The sequence below is a fragment of the Parambassis ranga genome, chromosome 2 (assembly GCF_900634625.1).
Source record: "Parambassis ranga chromosome 2, fParRan2.1, whole genome shotgun sequence".
Classification (NCBI taxonomy): Eukaryota; Metazoa; Chordata; class Actinopteri; family Ambassidae; genus Parambassis; species Parambassis ranga.
The window spans coordinates 32758319-32777500 of NC_041023.1; the positions used below are offsets into that span (position 1 = coordinate 32758319).

At 39.3% G+C, this 19182-nt stretch overlaps 1 protein-coding gene across 3 annotated transcripts in view; it reads right to left on the reverse strand.

The window, feature by feature from the left end:
• LOC114432536 (copine-8) overlaps positions 1 to 19182 on the reverse strand; it is an 89325-nt gene that overhangs the window by 26126 nt on the left and 44017 nt on the right. For 2 of the 3 annotated variants that reach the window (XR_003670285.1, XM_028400599.1), the window contains exons 7-13: positions 13532 to 13595; positions 12010 to 12113; positions 11311 to 11415; positions 8814 to 8855; positions 6357 to 6432; positions 4923 to 4976; positions 4724 to 4785 (exon numbers count right to left, since the gene is read on the reverse strand). Coding sequence is in view for 2 of the 3 variants with exons in the window: in XM_028400599.1 (XP_028256400.1) it covers positions 4724 to 4785; positions 4923 to 4976; positions 6357 to 6432; positions 8814 to 8855; positions 11311 to 11415; positions 12010 to 12113; positions 13532 to 13595 (507 nt within the window). In the remaining variant the exon portion in view is untranslated. Of the gene's footprint in view, positions 1 to 4723; positions 4786 to 4922; positions 4977 to 6356; positions 6433 to 6464; positions 7018 to 8813; positions 8856 to 11310; positions 11416 to 12009; positions 12114 to 13531; positions 13596 to 19182 lie in introns of those variants that run through there. The other variant, XM_028400601.1, reaches the window with a different exon arrangement.

The following is a 19182-nucleotide window of genomic DNA, read 5'->3' on the forward strand; positions in this document are numbered from 1 at the left end:
AAAATCACGCCTAATGCTGGACATCAGAGAGAATATTAATATCCAGGTCAGAACATAGGACACTATGCTAAAGGTCAACCATTTCATCGGCATTAATCAGAGAAGAATTTGAGTAAGACTTGGCTCTGTGATGTGATGTGTGTTTCTGGCTGCTCACTTCTGACGGCATTGATGGAATCAACAAGTCTATTAACCCAAGACATGGATGCAGACCTGGTGCAGGTTTGACATACTTTCTGTGGTGGTCAGGTAACATGCATACACTATGAGACCCTCCTGCAAAACAACTTAAACTAATGCAAAAAAGACAGAAAGCTTTACCTAATATGGTAATCTTTAAAAGATCTTTGTATAAGTAAATCTGGGTGATGATGGATAATATCATCCGAGAATGTTTTAAAGCTAAAGCAATCATGCATTCCCTGAACCTGAACTACCTGAGCAGCAGCAGGAGATCTGCAACCAAACATCAATACAGCACAGGTTAAAACCAGAAAAGCGGCACAGTTCTGTGAGGTATGATAAGGGATTTCCACAGGCAGTAGCCTTATGCACAGCATCACATCACTGACTTTCAGCACAGTGAGCAGAGATGTGAGCTCAGCCTGCCTTAACAACTAAACCTTATCATTCAGTGTCCTAAAGGCAGAGGGTAACTTCTCCAGACCTTTTAAGGGCAGTTAACAGCTTTATCATGTCATGATGATTTTTTTATCCGCTACTGCTAAATGGCTTAAGTCCTCCCTCTTGGCATCAGTAGACATATTCCTACTGTAAAAAAAGCAAAAAAAACTCTGTCTACTCTCTGCAGTATGTCTTAGTTATGTAAATACACAAAACAGATGAATACAATCAGTTGCATTTCTTCATTCTGGCCTGCATGACAGTGTAAATGGGTTTAGTGAGTAATGGTTATCTATGTGCCTTGCTTTAATTGCACCTTGCAAATGTTGGTCACTTTTACTTTGCCTTAAAATTCTGTGAGTACAGCAGAAAGAAAGAAACCTGTGTGGTTTACAGTGTATATGGGGTGACACGGGGTTGCCTCTTTACCAGCTGGTTTTCTGTCAGTCACTGAACTTCCCCTGCTGTTAAAAGCCCACAGTGACTCAGCTAGGAACCAATATGACAAAATACCGCACAGCAAGAGGGCTAATGAGGGGGTTGCACAAGACATTCAAATAAGCTTTCCAAAAAGACTCCACAGTCTGGAAGCTAAAGTCTCTTTCAAATCCTAAAATTATCTCTAATCAAGACATGGTGAAGAAGAACAATATGGAACAGTCAACAGCAGACCTGGGCAAAGTACGGCCCGCGGGCCACACCCGGCCCGCTTGCGTCTTCAATGCGGCCCGCAGACCGTGCACACAATATTAAACAAAGGACACACACACAGAGGACAGAGTAGTAACCAGGACAGCAAAAGATTCTTACAATGATGAAAATGTCACAGGAGCATATTTAGAAAGGTAGATACTGTGCCAGTGATTTCCAATTTATATTAGTATTTATGAAAATATGTGGCCTTTTGATTTTCTTGTGGAAGTCTATGTGGCCCTGGCAAAAAAATAATTGCCCATCCCTGGTCAACAGCTATGGTAGCCATAATTATGTGTGGATATCACAAATACTTAGTGGCTCTTATGATACTACACCTTGGCTAAATGAGGTGCTCCATATTTGCCTTCTGTCCAGTGGGCAGAAGTGCACCTTCCCATAGTTTTGTGTGGGAAGTATTGCACCTCTAATAGTGTACAAATCTACAGACGAATCTGTATTTTTCTGAACATACAACTAAGAAAGAAAAAGGTTAACCCTATTGTAATTGGAAGTGTTTTCTTCTTAACTAAAAGTGAGAAAAAACATGTCTGAAAGGACTCCTCAATGCAAGTGCCACTGGGAGCCATTTATGCATGAGTGCACTGAGTGGCCTAAAAACAGCATCAGAGGTTGTGTGATGTGACCTCTCCTGATGATATGCAAACAGATGTTGCTGGTTGGACAGTGCCCATCTGTCGAAAGGAGAGGATAGGAGAGGAGAAGAGAGGAGAAAGAAGAGGTCACCCTATTGATATTGGCAGACATATTGAGATTCTTCATTTGCTGGGTATAAAACCAAAGCCAAATGCCTGGATTCTCTTTAACGATTTAATTTTGTATTTAAACAATTATGGTCCTGATTGTGAGTGTCTGCTCCTCTAACTAATGATAACCTCTCAGAATGATGAGAAAACAGGCAGGGTTCCCCCCTGCTTCCATACTGGTTTCAATACTCAATTCACAAACCACAACAAGGGGAAACAATATCTGTCACTGTGAGTGACAGCGCTGCCGTTGAAGACACAACTCAAAAAGAAAAATATAGCCAACAATTAATAATTTTATCTTCCTGCACACAAAGACAGCCTCTTTGTTAAAATCCATGGGTGGTACTAATGTTTTATCAGAAGCAGAGAAAAGAAAGAGAGCAGAGGACTGAGAGTGAGCTTTCTCAAATCAGTCATTTATGCTAATGCTGCCAGCAGATCATGTTCCTAATTAGGTCCAAATGAACAATTAGCTGATTGGGTTGAAACTGCAAGAGGAGCCGTCAATCAGAAGAGAAGTGAGAGGTAGGGAGGAAAGAGGAAAGGGAAATGACTAAAACGACAGGATGACTAAAATACCTACATATGTACCTAACCAGACTGAGACGCATAGAGGAGTTCAGAGAAAAGGTGTGTGTGTGCCCTCCCAAGCATGGATGTGTTTAAGTTTTTATGTGTGAGTGCACACAAATACACTGCCCATTATGCGATTGGAGTAAGTGCAACTGGACCATTACAGTCCTTTTAGGTTTCAAGCAGTGAGACAGCACTTGGCACTTCATTTAGTCACACAAGCGTGTAAGAGCACCCAGCTCACGCTCCCAAAGCACTGCCAAAAAAAGACTTAAAATAAAATAAAAATACAGCCTGTTCCTAAGAGTTTCAGAGTGCTCTCTGACTTACAGCACTGCCAGGAACATGGTCGGGTCTCATTTGGAGGATGTGATGATGGGATTTCTCCAATAGCAGGTAGCAAGCAGAGCAAGTAAACATATGCCTGGACACGTGGTGAGAGCACGCAACATGCATTTCACAGCCACCGCTTGGAACATTCGGTCAAACTGGACACGCTTGGCACATAATGACAACACACACTAAGGGTACACAACACGGAAGCTGCCTGTCACACTTCTGCTTTTTTAATTCAATTAAACATAAACAACTGCTGTATCTAATTCCTTACTCTGGCAGTATTAAAGTGCATGCCTAATGGCTTATTGATCTGAGTTCTTACTCACAAAGTTAGTTTTCAATTGCTTATAGAAGGGTATGACAAAAGCTGTGAATACATTCAAAAAGCAACCAAGAGGCATAAACATCATTTTTCTTTGTGTGCTTAGGTTTTTCTTATTCACTACAACGGCTTTTTATAGATAGCTCTTATCTGTAGTCAGTCATGGTGTAGTTTTTTGAGGAAATCCACTGGGTGTTCAAAAGGGGTGCCACAGGGAGGACATTCTCCTCCAGTTAAAGGTAGGGTAGGGGATTTCATTCTAATGCACTTTTTGTTAAATTAGTGTAACTTCTCTTTAAAGTCCGATAGCAACCAATTAGTTCGGCAGTTTCTCATTAAAACGAAGAATATTCATCTGTGCAAGCTATAAAACGCTAAAAACATCAGCCAATCCTCCAGGTGGACCCTGCTTGGAATATTGGCTGGTTGTCACTCTTCCTGCTCTGCGCACACCAGAGAGGTACGTGCATGATGGCCAAAGTCACAGACCGCAGCTTGTCTTCAGGTAATGTGCGTCCATGTGATTGGGAGGTGTTCTTGGATTTTCTTCTCATTATCAAGCAATATCTCATATTGCATATTTACCCTACTCTTCTGAGCTCTAGTGAGTGAAAATAGTTAGTATAAAAATTAGTTCGAAAATACATTGTGTCCTTTTCTATTATGACTTTTCTTTTTTAAATCAGGGAACATAATAAAAACCCATTAGAATCTTGAATTTCCCTCAGGATCAATACAGTGTCTATCTATCTATCTGAATGCTAGATGACATTCCATAAGGGGTGAAAAACAAAACACAGCTACAAAGGCAGCAGGGACAAAGAAATGACATTTTTTCCCCCAAACTTACATGCTTACACACATGCATGTGCGACGCACTCTCTTTTCTCTCCCTTGACAGTCCCCCCACCCTCTGTGAGTCTAATGAAGGCAGTGTGTGTAGGCGAAGCATTTCTGCTATGCCTGGGTGCACACGGTCAAACCTCCCGAGCAACATACACAAGCACATGTGCCAACACACACAGCACACACACAGAACACATGATGGCGCACAGCACAGGCAGGTGGACAATACAAAACTGCACACAAAGGCCCAAAATACACACACACACACACTTCAGACTGTGAGCCCTGTGTACTTGACTCCAGGTCAGCCCATCTGTCAGTCTCTCTCTCTCCGTGCTGCACCTTTTACTTTTGTCCTCTCACTTGCAAATGTACACTTTTCCATCTGATTCCCTCACACTGAGGGATCATTATCTTTGGCATAGTGCAGACACAGAGTCATGACAGGGTTAGCACTGAGACAGGGAGCAGCACTATCAACATGTCAATTCTCATTAAAAGACTACAACCCCCGCCTTTCACTGTGAGTGCAATGAATGCACGGTCATTGACTTACCCGCCTTTAATGTAGTCCAGGAAGGTGACCTCAATGTCCACCAGGAATGACAGCAGTGTTACCTGGAAGTAATACGACCAGACACATTTCAGTGGCACTTCCTGTCTGACACCATCATCCCAATTACATTAAGTTAGAAAAAAAAGAATATACCAACTATGGCACAGACTCGCATTACAAACCTGGTTTGATGCCTTACCGTTCCAGAGTTGAGGTATTTTTTCTTTTTTCCTTTCTTCTTTGGATTTACCACCTAAAGAAAGATCAGATTCTTTAACCTTCAACATCAGTTCATTCATTTTTTCACCCTATTCAAACTTTCAGATATCAGAATCTCTCACAGAACTGAATCTATTATAATTATATCATAATAAAAATGTATGTATTGCTAAACTTGCAGTGATAGATTTACTACACTGTTCTACCTATCTGTAGATACAAAGTGAAGTAGCATCTGGAGTTGTGTCTCCCGACACCTGACAAAGGTAAGTCTAACAGAAATGGAAGACCCTGCACTTTCTGGTCTATCAGAAGAGACAGGACTTGACTTTTGTATACTCTCTCTCTCTTGCTTTGTTTAGGTCTCCACCAACAGCTCAAGGACATCTTCAGCTGCTTGATAAATTGTCACTCTTTGCACTCAATATTCTGTCTGCTGTTTGGTGCTGGGTGATATTCATTTTTTTTACACTGACCTTGGGCAAAAACTAACACAAAAATATGATGCGTTCCCCACATAAAATACAGATTAAAACAATAACAATAATGATAAACATATCCAAAGGAGCTAAATTCAGAGGTGGTGTGCTGGTGGTTTGATGAATATTTAGCCTTTAGTAATTCACACCCTTCTACAGATAAATAATGGACTCTCATGCATCTAAATTAGCTTCACTTATTCTGTAGAGATGCCACTGCCGTTTGTAAACAGATGAGTTTTTTTTTTTGCTGTGGCCCCTTTATTCATTTCATGTCTCATTCTACAGCCTAACTCACTAATACAATCACCGGTGTGACGCGGGGATCAGACAGAGGAGAACCTTTGATTCACAAATACCAGCTTTCAAGTGTGGGCTTTATGGTCTAATTAAACTGTGCCAAGGTTAAACTAGAGGACCTCAGGGAAACAACATACAAATGTGTGGATTAATGCATTTCTCCTTCACTTTGGATCGGTACCCACAAGGGCGCCACAACTGCCTTTGGAGGTGAATTGAAAGGTGGTTGTAACTCTCTCTCTCTCTCTCTCTCTCTCTCTCTCTCTCACACACACGCACGCACGCACGCACGCACGCACGCACGCACACACACACACACACACACACACACACACACAGCAAAGTCCATTTACATTTGCCAGTTCTATAAATATAAGTTCTAATATGCCATATTCAGGCTGAGGGAAAAAGGATCAAGAAACAGGCCAGATATCACAAAATTATTCTGTGTACATCTCTCTCTCTCTCTCTCTCTCTGCATGCATGCACACATCTGAAGACTATTAGGCAAACAGCAGCTGTTTAAAATGACAGTCCGATGTGCCTTCCTCTCTGTGTGGTACCCTGTTAATCAAGAAGTGTTGACTCAGACTAGCAGTTTGTCTGAATACAACTAGATTAACTAACCAACTCACCTCGTAGACGTTAAACTGGCTCTGTCCTCTGGACAGTTCCCTGTAGCTGGTGCTGAACTCTCCAATAAAGTCATGACTACAGGAGGCAGATATAAAAACACAGATGATAGAAGCACTGAGAAACTACAGTGAATTTATGTTAATACACATCATATTATTTGTTTTGTTTAAATCCTGACAATAATCCCAAAAAAACTCAAAACACACTGACAAACTCAAAGAAAATGTTGGCATTTTGTCTTTGAACCTTGTCATGTGTTGAGTTCCTAAAAAAAATGGATCTGATTTCTGTCCCAAGAACACCAGTCTGAACCATGGTGAGGTTTGTTGTTAGTGTGTAGGAAAGCAACACTGCCATGGGTGAGGAAGACGAGACATTTTCATCAACACAAAAAAGGGTAAGACAAACTCTCAATTTAGCCAAACAGCTTGTTAAAATTAAAGTCCCAGTGAAAAGCATTACACCAAAATGTCACAGTGTTCCCTCGCATTATGACAGTGAATGGATTTCAAAGTATAAAGAATAGAGAAATAACTCCCTGTTCAACTACAGCCTGACAAATGTCACTCCCTTTTCTTTCAGTCTGACTACCAGCAGTCAGAATCCAGACTCATCATTATGTAGTCAATCCATGACGCTGCTGCACAGCTCACTCACCTACTGAAAACATAGACTAGAGTTAATTATATGTGACTTGGATCAGATTAACCATAACGTAGGAAGATGACAAGGTGAATATTAATGTAATCAGGAAATACGAAAAGACACGGCTGTCTGTTTATCAGTGATTACGAGCTCTGAGGTTATTAGTGCATCAGATTAATATCACAGCGTAATAAGCCCAAGTGCATGTGATTCCTACAACCAAACTCGATAACACTTTGACAGATATATCTGAGTGTCTCCAAACTTCTGTAAACAGGATGGAACAGATTTGTCTCAATAAGAAAGTGACTGACTGTAAGATTCAGTGTTCCTGTTGCCAAATCTTTAAAAAATTTGTGTTTTGACAGACAAAAAAGCATTTTGTTTTTGCCAAGGCCTTCAGCATCAGCCATCCTGCACGGGTAGAAAGTTTGACACTGGAGTACCACACTCTGTTTGTACTGTGTTGAGATTATTCACATGGCAGCTAATAGGCTAGTTACTTCCAGTGCAGTAGGGGACACACCTCATCTGCCTTTTGACTCGAGATAGAGAATGTAAAGGCAGTCAATAGCTATGACGTAGGGGGGGGAGAAATCTGCATGAGTGCATGACATTTTTGAAGAGGCCTTCGGATGGGAGAAATCCCCATAAGACTGGCTCTTGAGCCAAAATCAATGCAGAGCTTTTAATTATTTTTTTTCCTGCTGGGTGTAAGTAGCATTATCAGCTAAGGGCATGTGGTTGCTCTTCTCTGCTTTGTCATACACGTCAGTGGATATGGCCAGATTTGCTTTTGCATAGCATGATGGCTACTGAGACCTGTGTGTAAATGGCATCAGTCTCTATATACTGATTCTGCCAATGATCCATTTTGTTTTGAGAATAAATATTTAAATATGCAAATCATAACCAAAACACTTTGGGCTTCCTCAACAGTTAAGAATTCACACAACACATTTATATACTTGACTTAATTAATAATTATATAGTGCTAAGAACATGCTCAAAATAATAACGTTTGAACATGCTCCATACAATATCAGCTTTAAAAAAATTAAATATATTGGCATCTCCTGTATATTAACATCATTTGGTGCTTCTCCAAGCAGCCTCATCAGTTCTGGGGAAACAGGTTTAAATGTGGTAGAGGCCCCTTTGTGGGTGGATCTGTATGAAACTCACACTAGCTCTAATGTCTCAGCACTTACCTGTCTGTTGAAGCTCAGGCGTATCTAACAACTGGCTAACGACCTATTGTTCTTGCTGGGCACATGTGACTTGGAGTGAAACTTCCTGGGAATGGATGTAATCACTGCATTGTATGTGTTAGAAAGATGATGTCTGAGTCCACCATCTCTGTTAAGAGAAGGTTTTTCCAGCTTAACATAGATGGCTTCCTTGACTCCTCTTTCAAACCCACTGTCCTCTCTGTCTAAGATGTGGACATTGTTGTCCTCTGGTGGTGGTGTAGATGGACTGCTGAGTCTTGTCCTGGAGGTGGCTCTCCTGTGCTTTGACATTTGCCTGTGGGGTGGCTGTTTTGTTTCTCCAATGCACAGATCGGAGCATTCCTCACTTGCTACTGAGCTGCATGTATGACATTTCTTTGCTTCTTATGACATTTCTTTGCTTCTCAGTGGGGTTTTTGTCCATATGGTGTACCCGTTTTCATCTCAGGTTAGACCGCATGTTAACACACATAAACCTTTCCCCACCAAACAGTTTGAAATGCTGAAGCTGCTTGGAGGAGCAGCGAAAAAAACATGAATGACAGTTAAATTACAAAAATAAAAACATTAAGGACATACCTGCCATCTCTGTCCCAGTCGTAGACCTCTATCTTGATTGTTCTTTTGGAAAAGACATACAGCTTAGCTAAACAATGCCACAATATGTTATAATATGTATAATTATACATACACGTTGTGTCCAACATGTGATCAGAAGAATGCTCATTTCTTTTGTCTTTATTCCAGCAGTCTGCCTGTCGCAGTATTTGCCTCTGGTAAAACACTCTCCTCATCTACAAATACATCTATTTCTGCATCCCATAATAGCTTAGGCGGAAATTGGGGTAAAAAACAGAACAGCCTGCAAGAGGCAGATATCCTGTGCTATCACTCCATCTACCAATATCTTCAACAGAGGGGTCACTTTTGACAAAAGCCAGAGTGATACATAGGGAAGGAAAGGGAGAGGCAACATGATAATAGAAGAGACAGCAAATTAAAACAGAGAATGAAAGTGAGTGAGGGGAAGAGGAGATAATGTACAGACGGCCGAGTGGCAAAATGAGGTAGAAGTCACGCTCTCTATCGACTGAGTTTGTAATTTTGACAGTAAAACAGTAGCGATAACTAAAATCTGGAAGTCCTGTATATATCTGTGTAAAAGTTTGTAATATTTCATGGATTTGTTTTGAACTTAGACAGCTTTTTAAAGTGGGCCCTAATTTAAAATCAGAGCCAAAAATGGCACTTTTACATTTTCATCATCCTGTGATATGAGAAGGAGTGGAAATACAAACCGACATTAATGGGTCTTAGAGCTGCTTAGAGAGCCAGATGCACATTAGGGGGAAGGAAGCTATAAAGGTAAGAAGATGGAAGGGGTAGGCTGATAATGATGGCCACTCAGGAGATGAATATGTCTCCTCATAAAAATACAGAAATGTCTGTGTATTTTGGGGGTCTGTGTCTTATTAAGTCAGCATTGTGTCTTATCTGAGCAGAGAACAAAACATCCCCTCACTCTGATGTAGTGACATAAAACTGACAGTGATTTCAATTGGTAATCCTATAGCCACACAGCATGTGTGTGTTTCAATGAGAGATGCCCAACTGGAGCAGAACTATAAGCAGAAAGACACAGTTCTCCATTGTTTCCCAGCTTGAGCTCCTCCTTATCTCTTTGCCCAGACTGCAGACACACACAGGTTCAATGTGTGTCTGAGTGTTTTTAACCTGCATGTGTGGGATTCCACTGTGAGTTTCCCAAGTCCCCAACTGATAAGACCCGATGTGACTGAGCTCCTTCAATAAGCTTACAGGTGCTAACTTCAGATCGATGCTGCTATCAGGTAAGTTTTCAACACACAGCTGCTATCAACACAGGACATGGACAGTCATGGCTGACAGAAGAGACACACTTTTATCTATTTGTTTTCTAATTTAGACTTTTCCAGAGATACAGAGTAAGCCAGGAAACATACTGTTTGCAGAGAAAATCCTGCCCATTATTGTATCTGTAACATTACATAAATGGACCCCATCTGCATCCTGCAGCATCACAAAGAGCATGTCCTTTCATCACTGATGATCCAGCCTGAGCTCAGATGAAAAAGGGATTATATTAGATGGGTCATGCTGTCAGGTCACTGTATCCCTACTTTGACAGCCGTCAGATGGATAACATCGTATTAACTTCATTTATAGCCTACTTGGTTGCTTACGACTGCTGCAACTGCTTGCCTGAAATTTAAGGAAACATCTCTCCTAAATGTCTTTCCATGTTGTGGATGTTTGATGGAGCTAACACATACAATCTTGCCTCCAGTCAAATGCAGATTGTTGCCAATTGTTCAGATTACTTCATCTTACTTTCATGCTTTCCAAGTGATTTGCATATAAATCAAAACATAACATATTAAATTCATTCCAAATAAGCCATTATGATCACAGACATTTTATAGCTATGAAAAAAATGTGTGTGCACGCACTCAAATAAAGCGGAGTGACACTTACTACTGCAGTACCAAATTAAATGGTGTAGCCCGGCAGTCAGGGAATTCATTGCCTTTTGACTGCTTTATATTATCCTGTTATGACGACATGATTCTCAACCAAAGTCTGTGGAGCTCCCGAATGCATCATCATTCATCATACAGTAAGGCTCTATATCTATCTATATCTCTCTGTCTAATCAGTAAAGGATTAGTTTCACACCAAAATGAGGAATTTTTTTTGTCTTCATGAGAATCCTGTTTTGAATTCTATGTCCCTCCAAACAGACTTGTACATCGGTTTTTGTTTTTAGTCCTGTTTTCACATGCAGCTGTACCAGCCGTTTTGAGTGCCAAATTAACTCTAATATATATAATGTGTTAAAAAATATATGTGTTTATAACACCACAAGCACCCATGCTGTTTTGTGTTGAGAACCTTGAAAAGGACATAAGAAACTAGGAGCATTCATCACATAATCAGGGGGGCCCATATTGCCTATTGTAACATTTTCAAAATGTCTGATCCTGAAAAGACGACTCAGATGTCTGTATATCTAGTTGCTACAAAAAAAGAGACCTACCTGTCAAAATCACCATTGCAAAGAGCTCGAACAGGGATTTTAAAGGCCTGCCACACAGGGTTCAATGTGTTCTTCACCACCTCTGTTTTGTGGCAGATGGTAAACCTGCACAGTCAAAAAGGAGTAGAGAGAGTGGGAAGGAAGAAAAATATTATAGGGGGAGTGAAGGGAAATAAAAAATTAAGTTATAGTGGAGAGACTGAGCGTTAAGAAGCAAGGAAGGGAACAGGAGTAGAATAAAAACGACTGAAATGACTTTACACTCACTCAAAGTGGAAGGTTTGTGGAAGCTACAGTGTTGCCCTGACAAATAAACACATGCACGCACACACAGAAAAAAAGAAATTTCATTATTCCCTTGGCTTGCAGGTGGATTTGGCACGTTCCATCCTCAGAGCACAAGGTCTTATCTGACTTGTGACACACTGCAGGATGGAAGTAAGTGCCCACAGAGCCGGATTGAACTCTCTTCTTTTTAAACAGTACATACATACACATACCACAGCACGGCACATCTTCCACACACACACACATTTGTGCACATTGGCCACATGTTATTCACACACATGCTTAAACAGGCAGTAGAGCGTTTGATCTGAGGCAAATCAATGAAACCAATTTCCTTTGGATGCGGGGTAGGATTAAACCAAACATGAAAGGGGAGAAGGAGTGTGAAGGAAGGAGGGGAGGGGAACTCACGTGCCATCCTCATTGCTCCTGTAGAAGACCAGGAAGGGGTCGGACTTGCCAAAGAAATCCTTTTTGTCCAGCTTGTTTCCACAGAATTGCATCATCACTGATTCCTAATAAGCGGAGGCAGAAAAAAAAAACAGAGAAAACGATGAGTTTAATGAATATGGAAAGCATACTTTTAGACATTTATGCTGTGTTGTATGCTTGCTGAAGACAAATAGACAGGTCTACTCTGCCCATCATGTCAAGTATAAATCATTGCATTTTACAGCATTAATTATTGATTTTCAGTCAGTGGTAGTGAAAGTATTTTGTGGACTGGGGAATGTATCTGATCTAATCTAAAGCGTTCCTATCTGGGTGCATTAGCATTTTTTGGCTCACAATAATTGACACACTGAGTGTATCTAGGTTTCAATTGAATGCTGAGATTAAGACAGAATCAATCTCACAACTGTCCTTTATTATTGATGACAAGGAGAATGTTGTTTCTGCTCTGCAATCGAGTCCCAAAAGTGATTAAGCCTACGCTGAGGACAAAAACTAGGCAGAAGAAATGTACATACAGAAACTAGAATGAAAATACAGCAGCTATGAGTATTAGTTATTGATCAGATGTGTGGGCTTTTTAAAGTGTCAAACAATCAATTTGTTTGTGCTTTTAATATCTTGCTATAAGTTTTTCAGTCTACTGTCACTACCGCTGGTAGCTACTTGCTACCAGTGTTTATATTGGCAGCAATTTTTGGTTTAGTTTTTATTTTTGTCACATTTTAGTCATCAACATTTTTTAACTTTTAGTCTAGTATTAGTCGACTAAATATATTTGTCATGAAATTATTAAGGTTTGATTGTGCAATAAAAACAGGCACAGCTGTAACTTTTGTTATTTGAAACAAACATCTCTTTATTTACTTGCTATTACCTTTTCCTAAAAAGAACCAATGAACAGTGAGCTGCTCTCCCTGAATGTTCATACACTGTTCAGTCATGACCTTCTTCATGAATACTCCATAACTATAGCAAAATACTTCAGTGACAACTTAGAAAAAGTGCACATGCTGTAAAACCATCAACAGCGGTGTCTTAATTTATAGATTTTGTCACGTGTATCTTTGAACGGATGTTAAAATGACTCGTCTGCAAATGTCGCTTCACGTTTTTGTTGTGTGTGTAAGGTCCCTACGACGCAGAGAGATCACTTCTGATTGGCTCTCTGCCGCTGTTTTCTGATTCGTCCCTCCCTTCCACAAATGAAATTTCCTCGGATTGGATCTCCTCTCCATCAGTAATTTCATCTCATTTTTATTCGCTGATGAAGGTGTCAATACATTTTCCTCTTCGTTTTTTGGCATTGTGCGTTAGTTTATATTTAGTTATCGTCTCATTTTTGTCAGAGAACGAAAACTATGATGAAAATGATTCATCAACAAAATTAACACTGCTTGCTACAATGGAGACAGAAAGGCAGAGATACAGGCTTTGTCGAAAAAACTTATGCCTATCCTCACTAGTTTCTGACACTCACCCTGCAGTTGTTCAGCTCCTCAGCTTTGACAATAATGGTCCCACACTTCTTCCCTGGAATGCCTCTGTAGATGACAAAACAGCAAAAGGTCAGGAGATCACATTGTGTGGATGGTGTATTTGGCATGAACATGCTGTTCACTCCACATGTTTTCCCTCTCTTGTCTCTGCTTTCATCTGCACTTAGCGGTCAAAAGCCAAGTTGACAATAAGCAGAAGAATATCTTCAATTTCCTGACTGGAATTTAACCAGCAGGGCAGCCTGAACACAAGACGAGCAGTCGATTGGACTGATTCTGCAGACACACGGGTTCAGGCTGAACAACTGACCTACTCTCAGCAGGACAGAGATCTCCATGTGCACATGGACGACACACAAACAGGCTTGTTTTCTGAATGTAAAAATATGTCTTGGTTACTGTTTCTCAGCCTTGTTTGTGTTCTTACTGATGCGATTGTGTTGACCACAGGAGGTAACATAAAAAGTTCCAAAAAATTAACACAATCAGCCCAGTGATATTTTTTCCATTTTCAAGTTTAATTACACTTTAGATTACGACAGGTATCCACGATCTATTTTGTAAAGGCTGATTAATGCTTTGTCACAATTATTTAAGATTTTAATCAGACGAAGCTGAATCAGTGGAGATACAGAGAAAGCTGTAACATTATTACCACCATTTTCCACTCATCAGTAATGAATAAAAATCAGGCTCAGTATAAATTTAACAGCCACCCACACACCAGTGTGATATTTCATTTAATTTCTTTCATGACTGTGGCCTCTGATGACATTTCTCTTCTTTACCTTTGCTCATACATACATGATGAATTCTAGCTGTTAGTGAAGTCCAAAACAAGTACTGATCAGTGCTGAAAACTCTTAAATTGTCCTGTTTTTGTAAAACAAATAAGCACAGCTATACCCAACCTCAAAACTGAAAGCTTACATAACCTACTGGAAATGTCACATTGATGACCAAACTGTATTACAGGTAAGTCTTTAAACATTTCCAAGATAGAAAAGGGATACTGTTGGGAAAGAGGTGTTTTTGTTTGTGTATGGTAAACTGTGTCTATAAATATGAGGGTGTATGATTGTTTTCTGCTGCTGATAAGGCTGGGTGTGCCCATGTTGTGGTATCAGTGGGAATAGTTGATGTCTTTATGGAGTAAGCAACTATGAATATAACCATCAACACTAAATCATGGTGTTTAAGGTGGACTTGATGAGATCATTGACTCAAATATCTGCGTCGACTACTCACACACTTCTGTGCACACAAACAAAAGAAAATATTTTCTGAATATTTTCAGTAAGATCAGTTTCCAGATAAAAGGTTGGGATTTTGAGAGCTTGCCAAAAGTGGATGCATTAGCAAATGGAGACAAATTAGTTTCTGGCCCTCTACCAAATGTAAGACAATTATTTACTCTCCTTTTAGCTTTATTCACCAATTCCTGGTGGAAATGACTTGTCTTTTGAGCTGCTACAATCATCAGCCACAGCAGTAAAATATGTGGTATGGGGTGTACAGATGTTTGAAAACAGATCTTTTAAGAAAATAGTTTAAATGACAGCATTTATACACACAATAGTCACATAAATGCACTGTTTACTGTTACACGTTATCATAAAAATCAATATATTTTAACTATCTCAGCTTATCACAATGCAAGTAGTTAAGCTATCCATGTCGGGGAGGAAAACTTAGATCACATAATTTGAGTTTTGAGAGGATCTACAGTCTGACAAAAGCGAATCCCACCCGACAGAAATCGACTCAGGCAGTCATTTTAGACAGCCCAGAATTGAGGTCAAGGACCTCTGCGTGAATGTAATTCAAGTCTCCTTTTAGTCCAGCACAAGGAACAGGGAGGAAAATGCTTTATCAAAAAAGAAACTAGATCCTGGAACCAATGCATTGCACTGAGGAGCTGAGGGCTTCCTTTGCAAAAGCAATATGCTTCTCTCACATATCACAGATCACAAGAAATGCTAAAATAGCACATTACAAAGTAGCAGCACAATGTGTCTTTTTCTTTTTCTTATTTATCATTACATCCAGACAGCAGAGCAAGGTGAGATCAGATCATTTGTATGTATTATGTGTGAGACACTGAGGGAAATCTAGACAGAATGGCAAACCTTATTCACTTGAAAGAGCAAAAACAAGAAAGAAAAAAAGAAAAAGAGAAAAAATTAAATTTCCTATTGCACCACCAACTGTGGTTCTTGGTGTGAGGGTTTAAATGTAAAACCTGTCAAGTATTAGAAGTTCCCTGAAGACATCATGGTTCTCAGGAGAAATATCTTTACAGAAAGCATTAGTGCACAGACAGGCTGATCAGGCCGCATTATAGCAAAAATCAATAAGGTGATACTGACAGGATTTGTTAATTATTTAGGTATAAATACTGGACATTCAGTAAAAACACTTTTTCTTACGCTACAGCTTTATCAAAAAGAAAAGTCTGCTTGTTTTTTCCACCATAGGTGATGAAATTCGCACTATTTACACATTATAAATTATTTCCACATACAAATTGTACAATACAAACTGTGGTCTAGTAATAACACCTAGAGAGAGCTTTGTATAAGAGATCATTTTCATTACAAACTCAGCAAAAGCCTGGATATGTGATACATCTTATCACATGTAATGCTCATGACTGTCTTAAACCACAAGTGTAAAAGCAAAGCATCAGTTCTGTTGGTCAATCTTGGTCTTCTGCAGTAATTATGGAAGAACATATAGACCTGATCATTGGTATGGCCTCTGTTCTGATCACCATGTCAAACAGAATAATTTGCAACAATGCAATCATTATATAAAATGTAACTACGAATGGCTCATTATCTCTTACATAACAGCTCTCTGAAGTTCCACACACTCCAAAAATGATCTCTTTCACATACTTGCTGCTGGCAGCATCAAGAAATATGAGCAGAGTAGATGATCACTGCCAAAATGGATGCAAAAGCAGAGCTAATCAAAGATACTGGGCTGCGTGGGTTGGCAGTGTACTATGTATATGTATATGTATACATAGTGTCATCAACCTTTATCAGTGCTAAACCTAATATTATTTTCAATCAGCAAAGTAAAGCTTGCAAATCATAACATCTATTATTTTAGGTTACGTTATATGTACATTCCACAACCTTTAAAGGTGCAGTTTTCTGTATGCATGTGTATGATGCATTGTTAATAATGACTACATGGTTGCAAACCACCTTGGGTCTTTAATATAAACAATTTACCACCTTATGTTCTATTTGCATTACAAGTACCTAATGTCCTTGAGCTGTTGTTACTGTTGTTATTTTAAATAAAGAAATGTGTCCTTGACACATAATATACGTTACCACGTGTACTGTAATCAAATGTAAATGTCATTATGTTTGTGCTGATTGGTATGTATCGCATCTGCAACTGCAATCTAACTTGTGGCGGCGCTGGTTGGCTGCGGCTCGGAGGCTTACTCCAACTCTTAATTTTGCTGTGTACTTGTATATCTGTACTTGTATCACATGTGACAATAAAATTCTATTCTATTCTATGACACCTTGTAGCCTGTGTACCTCTACAGTCAGCTTTCCAATAGTACATTTCAAAATAAAATAAAAGTGCATACTTGATATAAATAAAGTTTCTATATAATAACTGTGACAGTAACGCAGTAATTAAATTGAATCTGAATAAAAACCAGAAAATTCACCTAAAAGACCTTCAGTTTTATTGTTGATTTGTGTGTTTGCACACTGTTGATGGAACACATAAAAAAAGTTGTACTTCCAACAAGAAGTTCTTTCTGAAACTATCATCGTCTTAATCATGTTATCTGACTGCAACAATATATGGAAAGGAATTATTAAGACGCACACAAGAATCCCTCCCAGAATCTGTGTCGCTATGGCAACTCTGTGAAGCCTGGGCCCCCACGGCAGAATATAGAATGGGATTCCTCTGCTTGTTATTTTCCCTCTCTTCCCGCTCTTCTATTTCTCAGATATCCATGGTCATTATTCTGGTTGAGAAATCTGGCCTAAAATGATATGTGGGTAGAAACTGTATAGTTAATGGATAAATAATATATCGCATGTTTTTGGTGTATACATGCATATATGCAGAGACACAACATCTGATGAAAGAAGTAAAAGATGACAAGTCAGGGTGGTATATGTGGATTTGAACTGTCTGTGGGAACCTGATAAGAAAAATGATGAACTCAAACACCTTTTTTTATAGTAACACTATTTCTACTTATATAATAGAGAAAATGTTGTACATGTACATAAAAATCAGACCGAACTACTTTTCTCTGTTTGGTGAGGGGCATGAGTGAACTAACAATTTGATAACTCCTCACTCTCGCTCTCAGGTAAATTGCTTTCCTCTTTTTACCGTATCAAACACTCCAAAGTTGACAAGTGTTTCAGGAATATCTCCACTCACACTCTGCACATTCATGTGTGTGTGTACGTGTGAGGAAACACTGAATCCTCTAATCAAGGCCCATGGATTTGCAATCAGCGTCTGGCGAGAGACGGCTAATTAAGTCTAGGCCACTTCTGGGCTGCAGTGTAAACGCGTGCATGCACACACAAGCATGTCATTTTCATTATAAACCCAAAGAAGGTGGAAGATCTCAATGAGATATCAGCTGTCATTGTAAAAACACAAGGATCTGTCTATTCTTGGTCATGCCCCGACACACACACACACTTTTCTCTGAAAAGAAATCTCATAAACATAATTCTCAAAAGGATCACTGACATCCAATCCATGTCACACCAGAGGCAGATACAGACTTTCTTTGTCCTCCTTTTACAAATGCATACAATCAATATTGTATTGACAGTTATCTGCTTTTTGTGTGTGTGCCTGGTCTGTGTATCTAAAATTGTAGCTCACCCTGCTCTTCCATAACAGGAATTCTCTCCGACCCAAAACCCACTTAAAATGAACATGAGAGTGAAAAGGAAGCGTGACAGGGAAATGATAGAGAACAAAAAAAATAAAGCATACAGTAATAAAGCTCCTTGTCAAATATTTAAAATTATTCAGTGAGCATCAGCATCAGTACTTCAAGTGAAAATGTTATCATTAATAAAATGCAAATTCACTGCAAAATGTCTCAGGTGGTATTTACAAAACCTCATGCAAATTTAACCCAGCAATGAGTAATATGTTCCTCATTTCTGAAGTTAAAAGTCTCCCCAAGGGATTTAGTAGTTTAAATATGGTGCACTATGAACTCATATTAATTTTTACTGAAGGAAATTAATGATGAGGTAACTGAATCAATATGAGCTTCACAAAGAGACAAGCGAATCCATGGAGTCTTTGCAAGTTAATGGACATCATTTTTTTTTAGTTAGACATAATATGCATATTAGCTTTCTCAGGGGACTGATACTGCTCTCATATCCATGTGAAGCAGCTGATGATTAGATGTCTCAAATTCTTCTTGGTATTTAAGAGAATGTGGTACATTTCTCACACAAAATGCAGCCAGGGAAGCTGTTAAGATAAGAATGATGACCAAATCAAACTCATTAAGTTCTATAAAGGACTAGATCTCTATGTAAATGGTTCTACTGTCATTTCTGATTAATGCAAGTTTCAATGTTTAATTTGAAACAAC